The sequence below is a fragment of the Aquarana catesbeiana genome, linkage group LG05 (genome assembly GCF_042186555.1).
Source record: "Aquarana catesbeiana isolate 2022-GZ linkage group LG05, ASM4218655v1, whole genome shotgun sequence".
Classification (NCBI taxonomy): domain Eukaryota; kingdom Metazoa; phylum Chordata; class Amphibia; order Anura; family Ranidae; genus Aquarana; species Aquarana catesbeiana.
This window is the reverse complement of record NC_133328.1, coordinates 54,785,109-54,797,976: the sequence shown is the minus strand read 5'-3', so window position 1 is coordinate 54,797,976 and position 12,868 is coordinate 54,785,109. Positions and strand designations below refer to the sequence as shown.

Below are 12,868 nucleotides of genomic sequence, written 5' to 3'. Positions count from 1 at the left end.
AGACATTGGATGGCGTAACAACTGTTCCAGGTCACAGTCTTCCTGGATAGGGCAGCCAGGGTCAGGCAGACAGAAACATAACTTATCAGAAACTGCAGATGTCATATTCTTATCATCACAGGTTTTCTTTAAAGATATAAAAGAATTAATGATTCTCAGAGCTGCAAAGAGATGTTATATAAGCCTAAAATGGTCAGAGAAATGATCCATATTTCATGAATTATTTTATCTGTCAATGAACCAAATTTATCCTAGATCTACAAGTGTACAGGACAGCAATTACATAAATGTTGAACTGAGTTGTTGAAAACCGCGTTTCTACATCCGTGCCAGCTCTCCTGTAAGCTAAGTGCATCGTAATAACTACTTTCAGAATGTACAGGGCGCACACAAGTAATAATAAAAGGGCAAGGAATGCAACACTCTTTAAAGTAGTCCTATACTCAAATAATAATCCTCAACTATTGTGACAATCCTGTTCCATTAAAATACAAAAAAATATGGGAAATACTTTTCCTTCAGGAGAAAAAGACTCTGGCCGCCCACTATTTTTGTATGAGGACTGTTTAAAAGAACAATCTTTTGGCAGGCAGGTCATGCATGCACTACTGGCAACCATCTAAACTCAAGAAACTGAAAGGCGGCTGGCACCCTGTCTTGCAGATGGTGGGATGGAAGTGAAGACTGGTTGATGAGGACTGGAACTGTGAAAGCTGTGCCCAAAAAAAAAGCCATCAAAGGGCAACGGTCTTGTCTCCAGTATTATCTCCCTGCAGCTGATCTTTCTCCCCATTGCTAACTTACTACGTCTTGTTCTGTGTCTCTGTATAGAAGTGGACAATTTATCAGAGGATAAGGCTTTCCTCTCTCTCCTGATGATCGGTGAGGTAATATTCAAGAAGCAGTAGAAGAGGTGGAAAAACACAGATCAATACAATAAGGGAAGCAAAAGCGGGGAGATCCTTGTACTGCATGTCCACAGGTATTCCTTCCTCTCCAGCAAGGAAAACAGTGAGCAGCACAGTAGAGATACCAACCAAATCTCACTCCAAACCTCTTGAGACTGGCAGCAAGAGGCAGCCAGGCTCTAGATGATCTCACGCTGCACATATACCGCTTTAATGCTGAAAAACCTGGGTTGCCTAGGTACCTGAAGTTTACTGCTATACAGAGCTGCACGATTAATCCTTAAAAAAAAAAAAAAAAATCTCAATCTCGATTCAACCCCCCCTCACGATCTTATTCCAACATTTCCATGATTCTATGTAACAAGCGCAGAGCCATGCTCTGCTCACAGCTGTCAAAAAAAAAAAAAGCCACAAATGTTTAACATTGCTCAGCGCTGAAAGACAACTATAAACAATGTATCATTTTGTTCTTAGATCAAAGTTATGAACTTCTGTCTGTAAAATAGGTCTATTTAACCACTTAAAGACTTAAACCACTTTCTGCTTACAAGTTATAATCAGTATTTTTTGCTAGAAAATTACTTAGAACCTCCAAACATATTATAATATATATAATATATATATTGCGCGGCCGTCTTTCAAACACAATTGTTTGGGAAACAATACACTTCAAAGAATTAAAAAGAAACTAAACAGTAAAGTTAGCCTATTTTTTTCATTTCACATCTCCCTTAAAGAAAGCAAATCTTCACTTTTTACATTCAAGTATACATTAAAGATTGTGTTGGTGTATGTATGCAGTTTTTATTGATTTATATTATTAGTTAAAGTGGATGTAAACCCCAATTTTTTTTTCTTTTTATATCATACTGTAGACTAGAATATAAGATTTCCTGTCATTTGAGCCCAGTCTTGCCACACAGAGTTAATCCATCTCTGAGCAATCCTCTTTTATTGTTCAGTGAGACAATTCTTGGCAAACTGAGAAAAACTTTGTCAAATCCTCCCCCTTGCTGTGAGTGACAGGTGATTTACATCTTGTGCACTAGCCTAAGACATGCATTATTTTTTAATCCCCTCCCCCACTCCTTTCTTCAGCAGCTCTGCAAGGATTGGCTGTTCCACACCTCAGCATGATTGGGCATGCTGAAGTCATGTGGTTACTTTCCTGTCTTTTCACTGGATGTTAGAGATCATAGCAGAAGTTCAGTGTAAGAAATACACAGGAGAAAATGCATATTGACAAGGGGAGTGTAGAGGTGGGCGGGGAGTCTACTGACATCACGACTCCACCCACCGAGCTCCAGACAACAGACACGCCCACAGAATCTGCAGTTTTTCGGTTCTAATAACAGACAGAGGGAAGACATTTGACAGGTAAAGATACATGCAGGAGGCATGTATATCCTTATAGATAACCCCTATGGCAGTAGTTTAGAAAGGATGACATTGGGTTTACATCCACTTTAATATCAATCATTTGCCTTTTCCCTTGCTTAGTCCACCCATACGCCAAACAGGGCCACAGCAGGGGTTCAAGAGGGTCACAGGGAGCCCTCTGCAAGGTTATTGTCACAATGCTAGAGCAGACTGACTATATGCTTTAAATGCCTCCAGTCTTTTATGAAAAGCAATTTTGACCCACGTCAATATAACATTTCTGTACATTCCCTAAATAATGGAATACAACTCAACTGGATTTCTTTTTTTTTTTTCCCCAGAGCAGAATGTAGTCATATCAAATTCGGACTTTTTTGGGTTACTGAACAACACTGTGCACATACTTAAAAGGGTAACTCCACTTTCGTGGGGAGGGGGGGGGGGGTAGCAAATAAGGAACAAATAAAATATAGCATATAAAAATGTGACATATTGTAATTGAATGTTATTAAAAATTAGCTTTCCTTTTCAATCTGCAGCTCTGTAATTTTCTGAAAATGCAGTATGGCAACCTGTAGGTGTTCTGTACAGAACAGAACAGTACAAAATGCCCCCAGAAACATACATTCCTGCTTTTGTGATTGGCTCACGGATTTTGCCAGAAGTCTGCACTAAGATACATGTCAGATTTCAGGCATCCCTGCAACCAAAAATGCAATTTTTGGTGAGCTACTTCAAATTGGAAATCACATCTAAAAAAAGGGATGCAGGCCCAGCAGCTTTCCCAATTGGAACCCTGCAGGTGCACGGCTGATTGATAATTATGCAGCCACTCCCATTAGACTCACTTTCTCATATGGACACAGACAAACACACAAGGATTTCTTCAGAATAACGAAAAGTAGGACTCTGCAACAACGTTTGTTAAAAGCCTTGTAATTTACATTACCCAGAGGGGAATGTTTTTTTCTCAACAATAGTGGAGTTATGCTTTAAAAAAAAAAAAAAGCCTAAAGAACATGGATATGCAAAATAATTTTTTTTTTTTTTAACAAAAGGGGGGAGCCCCGACTTCTTTAATGCTTATGTGCACAGCAGTGTTTTGTACAGGGGTAAATAATTCCTTCTCCAAGATGCTCTTCTACCCTCCTTATGCTAGGACTCTCAAACCACAGAGCCCTAAACAGAAGCCGTCTACAAGTCCATAAATGTTGTGGTCCCCATGGGATTGGTTTCAACTCTGTGCAGCATGTATGTGCACCACAAACAAAAAACGTATAACACAAGAGCAGTCACACCTGCACACACAAGTCCTTACCAGTTTGCTATAGTGGTATTTGCAGTAACCGCAGTACTGGACATTGTCTGCTCCATTTCCTTCCTCTTCACAAAGAAGGCCAGCAAACTGTGCACTGAAACAAGAAGCATCCATCAGGTGTGTACTATGACTCATTTCCCAGCTGTAGTGTTTGGTGTAACAGGCCTTCAGTATCTGAATTAAATAACGGTCTTTGTTGCTCCTCAGAATTTTGTTTGCCAAATGTCCTTCTCCAGAGCACAAAGAAAAAAAAAAAACCTTTGTGAGAAACCTAAAATCAAGCTGCCTTTCTCTGCTCAGCTTATGTATTCATTTCACAGCAGCAAGCTTGAAATAATCCAACTTCACTGTAAGTGAGGCTGGTCCCAAAACCAGTGGGAATCTTGAGAGTTGGAGTATGGCAGTTTCCATCTGAGGCTGCTCACACAGGTATTCTGTAATAGATGCTCTATAATCAATATGACCCAGATGAAAATCGGGCAGCCATCACCTGCAATAACCTCCCGACAGCATTAATTTGACTTACCACTGTTGTTTTGTTGGTTTTTGGTGCCGAGAGCCCAGTGCTGGTAGTTCACTACAATTCTTTCAGCACTGAAAACAAGTTTAAGGCAAACACTACTACCTGATGGGGAAATTACATATTAAAATATTTCCTTGTTAATATTGTGGCTCACTAATGAATTCTAAACCCCCACATTTTGGTTAAGGTGCCATATAAGGACAGAAGTAAGGCTTTACCTTAGCTTCACCCCAAAGGAATGTTATTGTTAACTGACCAGGATGTGGCTGAGCCCACTTACTTTATTCTTTACGATTGGCCATTTCTGTACATTCAAGTCCTATATACCACACCCAAAACTTGTAAGATCTTTTTAAGAGCTTGCATGCGTCTGATCATCTGCCAAGCTGCGATAGCGGTGGGACTCCGTGGGGAAACAGCATCTTTAGTGAAGTATTCTATTTTCTAATATTGTCTGTATCGGTCATTACTTTATTATTTGTGTAATCCCTCTTTGCTCATATTGAGTAGAATTCCAAAAACGTAAACTATCAGGTGACTGTGACAAAACATAGTGGTACCAGAAGAGGGGATGTGGTCGATCTGTGTAAACTAGACACGAAAGATGCACATTACCATACATTCCCTACCTCTACCCTAACCTCTAGGCTGACCACAAGGCCAAATTTACACCATGTATTGCATTAACATGTTTTCACATGTTAAAGCAGCTAAACGTCAGCACACAAATACATTTTAACCGCTTGGCATCCGCGCTATAGCCGAATGACGGCTACAGCGCGGACCTACATTCCCGGGAGGACGTCATATGACGTCCTCCCCTGTGCACGCTCCCTGCGCGCGCCCTGCAGGGCGCGCGCCGGGCGCGTTGTGATCACCGAGTCACTGAGACTCGGCTGATCACCGATCTGTGTAAGGGGCCGGTCCCGGCCCCTTACCATGTGATCAGCTGTCAGCCAATGACAGCTGATCACATGATGTAAACAAAAGATCGGTAATCGTTTTTTTTTTTTACTCACGCTGACAGCGCGAGTAGAAAAAAAAGCCGATCACCGGATCGCATGTGAGGGACATCGGTCCCCAAGTGGAAGAGGCACATCTGCCTCATCAGTGCCCAATAAAAGTGCCACCTAATAGTGCCCACAGTGCCACCTAATAGTGCCCACAGTGCCACCTAACAGTGCCCACAGTGCCACCTAACAGTGCCCACAAGTACCACCTATCAGTGCCCACAAGTACCACCTATCAATGCCCACCTGTAGTGCCAATCAGTGCCACCTGCCAGTGCTGCCCATCACTGCCACCCATCAGTGCCCATCACTGCCGCCTCATCAGCGTACATCAATGAAGGAAAAAAATTACCCGTTTAAAATTTTTTAAAACAAAATATAAAAAAATAAACTTTTTTTTTTAAAAAAAATTCAGTTTTTTACATTTTTTTAATAAAAAGTAAAAACCGCAGAGGTGATCAAATACCACCAAAAGAAAGCTCTATTTGTGGTGAAAAAATGATAAAAATTTCATTTGGGTACAGTGTTGTATGACCGCGCAATTGTCATTCAAAGTGCGTCAGCGCCGAAAGCTGAAAATTGGTCTGGATAGGAGGGGGGTTTAAGTGCCCGGTAAGCAAGTGGTTAAATATTATATATATGATGCCGCACTAATAATATCATAATAATGAGTGAACAATACATATATAGTAATGAATATATAAAGTGACAATAGTGAAAAAGTGCTATAGTGCCTGAAGAAAATACACTGATAATAAATAATTAGGCCATAAAGTTCATTGCAAAAATAATAAAAACATATCATAATATAAATTCCCCTGAGGAAGATAGGTCATATCCCTGTATCGATACTTATTTTATATATATATATATATATATATATATATATATATATATATATATATATATATATATATATATATATATATATATATATATATATATCCTGCACCTTTGGAAAAGGTTCACCGCTGTGTTACGGTATGCTCAAGCATGCTTGCAAGGAGGCATGCTGGCCAGGTGCATTGGGTTGCCACTTAAATCTGCATGAGGCCTAATACTTAATCTTCCTCTCAACAGAGCTCTAAAACACAACCTTTTTACCCAAATTAAACTTTTGTCTCCCCAAACACTTAGGGCACCTTTATACTTGTGAATGTAACTGAGAGCGTTTGCATGTGAGAACCTCAGCAGGGCTTCCCAGCGATTATGTGGAAGAAGCAGCCCCATTGAAAAAAATGGGAGGCTGGCAGCTTCTGCAGCCAAGTGCAGCCATTTCCATGTGAGTTCTCATGTAGTGATCAAGTGTGAGCGGTCTGAGTCCAGGGCCGAGCAATCACAGGTGATCATATGCGAAGGGCCCTGATTAGCCGTGGGTGTCAGCAGCTTCCTATTGTTTTCAATGGGGCTGCCTCTCGCAGCTAATTGCCGGGAACCCCCACTGGAGTTCTTGCATCTTAAAGGCTCTCTGGTATGTACCCTTAATCTCACCTTAAAACGTAAAAGGAAAAGTTTAAAAGAAAAATTCAAAAACCTCACCTCCTCCTTACCCACTAGGACCCCACACAGAAACCTAAAAACTGAATTTGTGCTTTAAACCTTGAATCCGACCACACTAGGTTGTGCCACGGCATGGAATGTGAAGGATACACATTCACTGGCCACTTTATTAGGTACACCTTGCTAGTACCAGGTTGGGCCCCCTTTTGCCTTCAGAACTGTCTTAATTCTTTCTTGCATAGATTCAACAAGGTGTTGAAAATATCACCCATACCATTACACCACCACCGGCCTAAACGGTTGATACAAGGCAGGATGGATCCATACTTTCATGTGGTTTACCAAATTTTGACCCTACCATTGTTTCCTACAATGTTTTCCAATCTTCTATTGTCCAATTTTTGTGAGCCTGTGCAAATTGTAGCTTCAGTTTCCTGTTCTTAGATGACAGGAGAGCTTCAAGGTTCAATGTGTTGTGCATTCAGAGATGGTATTCTGCATACCTTGGTTGCAATGAGTGGTTATTTGAGTTACTGTTGCCTATCATCTCGAACCAGTTTGCCCATTCACATCTGACATCACCAAGGCATTTTCGTCCACACAACTAACGCTCGCTGGATATTTTCTCTTTTTTGGACCATTCTCTGTAAACCAGAGATATGGGCTGCTCTGAGTATTTCAAAAACTGCTGATCTACTGGGATTTTCTCACACAACCATCTGGCACCAACAACCCTGCTACGTTCAAAGTCACTTAAAACCCCTTCCTTCCCAGTTCTGATGCTCGGTTTGAACTTCAGCAAGTTGACGTCATCACCACGTCTAGATGCCTAAATGCATAGATTTGCTGCCATGTGATTGGCTGATTAGCAATTTGTGTTATCAAGCAATTGAACAGGTGTACCTAATAAAGTGGCCGGCGAGTGTATATCCACCACAACTCGGAACATTCACCCAACCTCCCCACTATTTAACCAATGAGTTCTTCAATCTAGGTGAGAGGTGCACTTTGTTATAGTTTAACCATCCACAGATGAACTCAGTTACTCCTCCGAAGACCATATGAGCATACAGTTTATCTAGATAGTAACATAAAGCAACTTACCAAGTGACATGAAAGGCTTGTCGACATCCATGTTTATTGCAGGTCATACAAGCCCCAGTAGCAGCTTTGCTCTCTCTCCCTTGTTCATCACAAATATAACAAGTCTAGAAAAAAAAAATAATCAGACAAAAAAAACTTTAACTTTATCACATAATAATATAAAACACTGCAAAGAAACACCCCTAATTGGCTGAGACACAGCAGCAGCGCCATTGGCTGCCACTGTCAATCAAGGTCAGCTAGCCAATCAGGGGAGAGAGGGGGTGAGGCTCTATATCTAAATGGACACAGGGAGCTGTGACTCGGCTCGGGTGCCCCCATAGCAAGCTGCTTGCTGTGGGGGCACTGAAGAGGAGGGAGGGGCCAGGAGAGCTGAAGAGGGACCCGAGAAGAGGAGGATCCAGGCTGCTCTGTGCAAATCGACTACAACAGAGCAGGCAAGTATACCATGTTTATTACTTTTATAAGTGGGGAAAAAAAAGACTTTACAATCACTTTAACACTGTTTTAAGGTAAACACTGTTCCCTGGAAAAACATAAGAATTCCCATTTAAGATTATTAAAAAAAACCCTTCAAAATACAAATGATGATAAAATGGAAGAGATGTTTAAATCTACGAATATAATCTCCAAATAACTGTCTCAATTACTGAAGGAGCTGTCAAAATGCAAACTAGGCGATACCTTGACACACAGAATAATCTGTTGCGTTTGCCTGTCCTATTGTAAGATGATTGGGATTCCAGGGGAGTCCTTTACTCACCCGCAGCATTCAGTGAGAAGAATTCATCAAAAGTTAAACAGCCAGAATCTGGAGCAGCCGCTGTGCATGGCAACCAATCAGCTTCTAGATTTCAGTTTCAAAGCTCAGCCCTTGTTCACACTGCCGTGACTTTGAAAAAGATATCGGTGCGCAACTTCATCACGGCTTGCATGCAACTTCTTTAACAGAAGTCAATGCAAGTCGTATTGAAGTCACCCCAAAGTAGTGCAGGTACCTTTTTCTAAGTCTGGGCGACTTATATCGCACGGATTACACCAGTTCCATAGTCATTAATGGGGCGCAACTTGTCATGCGACTTTGAACTCTCAAGCCACATGACAAGTATGAACTGAGGCTCAAAGAGGAATTCCAAACCTGCTATCACCACACTTCTAACACCCATACAAACTACCCTGTAGAAGGGAGATGCTTATACTTACCTAGCCTCCGAGTGCTCCAATCTGGTCACGTGATTGGCTCCCAGAAGCCGGCTTCAGGGGAGAGGAGGGACAGCAGACAACAAATGCTCCATAGTAAGCCTATGGGTGATGTCACCACCCAGGCATTCCATCTGTTATCGACGTTCACTCCTCTCCCCTGAAGCCGGCCACTGGGAAGATCACGTGATCGGACCAAAGCACTCTGAGAATAGGCAAGTATAGGCATCTTCCTTCTACAGGGTACTTTAAATAAGTGAGTATTACATGGACAATTTGTAGCTGTAAAGGGAGTGAGTCTCTAAGCGCTGGGAATATATTGTTTAAATTCAACTTAGAATAGGTGTTAGAAGGGAGGTGGGAGAAGTTTAAGCTTCGTTATTTCTAGCCTTGAATTCCACTTTAAGGGCTAGTTTACACATGCTTCATCCTCTGAAGAGAGACCTGCAGCAGATCGCTTTTAAGAGGGCTTTTGGGAGGCAGCAAGGAGGCATTATATCGCCTACTCGCCACCTGTTTTAACCCCTAAAAACCTGTACCATGGCGCCACAACCGCGTGCATTCAGTTTGATTGGTCGCATTCAGCAGACAGTACTTCCTGCTAAATGTAACAAGGAAAATTAAATTTGCCTTTGTAGCTTAAGGGGGGAGGGGGGGGGGGCATTTTGGGCGGTAAAAGCACTGCTTAACTGTTTTTACCAACCACAAGTGTAAACCTAGCATAAACTGAACACAGAAGCTGACTGGATGCCATGCACAGTTATTCTAGATTCTGTGTCCTCCAGTTCTGATAAATTCCTCCCAGGGTACAGAAGTGATGAACAGCCATCTTTGCCCATTATATATATGCTGTGCATTACCATTTCTCTCTCTCGGGGCAAACCTGCTCAATTTATCAGACTAAAGCTGGCCATACACACTTCTGATTCCTTCACCTATGCTTTCCGGCTGCAGCTGTCGTATTTTGACAGCCAGTCCCATCAGCTGTCAAAATACCCAAATAGCAGCTGCGTCCAACTGGATGCAACCACTGTCCCCCCCCCAAAAAAAATTCCAGCAAGCTCCTTTAACAAAAACTGATCAATCAACTTTTGTCAAAGGAAAGGAGGGCCAGCAGGGCCTCTCACTGAGCAAATTTTGTGCAATTCCTCAGGAACCATCTGAAATTTGGTGTGTTACCCCAACATTTCCTATCCCGATAGGTCTGGTGTACCATGTACTTGTGTTAAAAAGTATCCCGTTCTCTTTGTATCGCTTCCTCTGTGTGACATTTATGGTGATCCTACTAGTACCCTTAATTTCCTATTTTTAAAATGACCACACTAGGCATATAAAGCTCATCCTTTCCAGCATGGTCAGTTTTCTGGCTGTCATGTCCTCCAATTGCCAACACTTGTGCTGACACACTTCTCTGCACAACTCTTTACTGGGAAGATCAGTGTATTGCTCTTTCACTATCTCCTGTGGAAACCCCTCCACCTGCCCTGAAGTCTCCACCCCCACCTCCTATGCAGCTGAGAACAGAGATAACGATCACTTATAAAAACCAAACACATTTTGCTTTGCATTTCTATTTTAAACTGAGTGAGTTGTTTACAAGGTGAGGGTTCACACATACTTTAACAAGCTAAACTGACCATGTAGCCAGAATACACACACACTGAAAAGACTGAAGTTCCCCTTTAAAGGCGCCTATGTGAATCCAGTGCACATGAGGGAGGATGCCGGGGGGAGGGAGGTAGGAGGAGGATGCCGGGGGGAGGGAGGTAGGAGGAGGATGCCGGGGGGAGGGAGGTAGGAGGAGGATGCCGGGGGAAGGGAGGTAGGAGGAGGATGCCGGGGGAAGGGAGGTAGGAGGAGGATGCCGGGGGAAGGGAGGTAGGAGGAGGATGCCGGGGGAAGGAGGTAGGAGGAGGATGCCGGGGGAAGGAGGTAGGAGGAGGATGCCGGGGGAAGGAGGTAGGAGGAGGATGCCGGGGGAAGGAGGTAGGAGGAGGATGCCGGGGGAAGGAGGTAGGAGGAGGATGCCGGGGGAAGGAGGTAGGAGGAGGATGCCGGGGGAAGGAGGTAGGAGGAAGATGCTGGGGGAGGTGGGAGGAGGATGCTGGGGGAGGGTAGGAGGAGGATGCTGGGGGAGGGTAGGAGGAGGATGCTGGGGGAGGGTAGGAGGAGGATGCTGGGGGAGGGTAGGAGGAGGATGCTGGGGGCGGGTAGGAGGAGGAGGATGCTGGGGGCGGGTAGGAGGAGGAGGATGCTGGGGGCGGGTAGGAGGAGGATGCTGGGGGAGGGTAGGAGGAGGATGCTGGGGGAGGTGGGAGGAGGAGGATGCTGGGGGAGGTGGGAGGAGGAGGATGCTGGGGGAGGTGGGAGGAGGAGGATGCTGGGGGAGGTGGGAGGAGGAGGATGCTGGGGGAGGGTAGGAGGAGGATGCTGGGGGAGGTGGGAGGAGGATGATGCTGGGGGAGGGTAGGAGGAAGATGCTGGGGGAGGTGGGAGGAGGAGGATGCTGGGGGAGGTGGGAGGAGGAGGATGCTGGGGGAGGTGGGAGGAGGTGGGAGGAGGAGGATGCTGGGGGAGGGTAGGAGGAGGATGCTGGGGGAGGTGGGAGGAGGAGGATGCTGGGGGAGGTGGGAGGAGGAGGATGCTGGGGGAGGGTAGGAGGAGGATGCTGGGGGAGGGTAGGAGGAGGATGCTGGGGGAGGGTAGGAGGAGGATGCTGGGGGAGGGTAGGAGGAGGATGCTGGGGGAGGTGGGAGGAGGAGGATGCTGGGGGAGGTGGGAGGAGGAGGATGCTGGGGGAGGTGGGAGGAGGAGGATGCTGGGGGAGGTGGGAGGAGGAGGAGGATACTGGGGGAGGGTAGGAGGAGGATACTGGGGGAGGGAGGTAGGAGGATGCTGGGGGAGGGAGGTAATGTGGAGAACTTTAACAACTCCATTTTGCTAATACAAACTCCCATATGGCCACTTTCATCCCCCTCATTAAAGTAGTTTTAAACCCCAAAATATATGTGTTATATTGTAACTTACTAATTCTTAAATGTGATGGCTGGATTAATTTTCATAGATGGGGGAATATTTGCCACAACGCTATTGTGTTCTGATCGTGAAGAGTCTTCCCTGCTGGCAGAACACAGCAGCTATAGCCGCTTGCAGTGATCGTATGGAAAAAAAATCCAACAGGCTTTTATTGAAGTTGATAGATGGATTGACTTCAGGACAATCAGCCTAGACGTAGATGGATCAAATCTTGTCCAGTTCCTGCTGAACTGCCTGAGATTTGATCTATCCATCTATGGCTGGCTTTAGCTGGAATTTAGCTTTAACCACTTAATCCCCGGGAAGGTTTACTCCCCTTCATGACCAGGCCATTTTTTGCGATACGGCACGGCATTATATTAACTGACAATTGCGCGGTCGTGCGTTGCTGTACCCAAATAAAATTGACGTCCTTTTTCCCCCACAAATAGAGATTTCTTTTGGTGGTATTTGATCACCCCTTCAGTGTTTATTTTTTGCGCTATAAACAAAAAAAGACAAATTTTGAAAAAATACATATTCAATAAAAAAAAAAATTCATAAAAAAAAAAAAATCTATTTTCTTCATTAATTTCGCCCAATATGTATTCTGCTACATATTTTTGGTAAAAAAAAAAAATTCCAATAGGCGTATATTGATAGGTTTGCGCAAAAGTTATAGCATCTACAAACTATGGGATATTTTGATGGAATTCTTTTTTATTTTTATTTTTTTACTAGTAATGGCGGCGATCAGTGACTTATAGCGGGACTATTGCGGCGGACAAATCGGACAATAAAAGTGACACTTTTTTGGGGACCAGTGACACCAATACAGTGATCAGTGCTAGGAAAAAAAATGCACTTTCACTGTACTAATGACACTGGCAGGGAAGGGGTTATCAGGGGT

The 12,868-nt window shown here is 43.8% G+C and overlaps 1 protein-coding gene across 6 annotated transcripts in view; it reads right to left on the bottom strand.

The window, feature by feature from the left end:
* The window catches only part of MLLT10 (MLLT10 histone lysine methyltransferase DOT1L cofactor), a 294,670-nt gene that overhangs the window by 205,636 nt on the left and 76,166 nt on the right, over positions 1-12,868 (bottom strand). For all 6 annotated transcript variants that reach the window (XM_073629758.1, XM_073629760.1, XM_073629754.1 and 3 more), the window contains exons 5-6: positions 7,744-7,847; positions 3,607-3,700 (exon numbers count right to left, since the gene is read on the bottom strand). In XM_073629758.1, the coding sequence (XP_073485859.1) occupies positions 3,607-3,700; positions 7,744-7,847 (198 nt within the window). The remainder of the gene's footprint in view (positions 1-3,606; positions 3,701-7,743; positions 7,848-12,868) is intronic.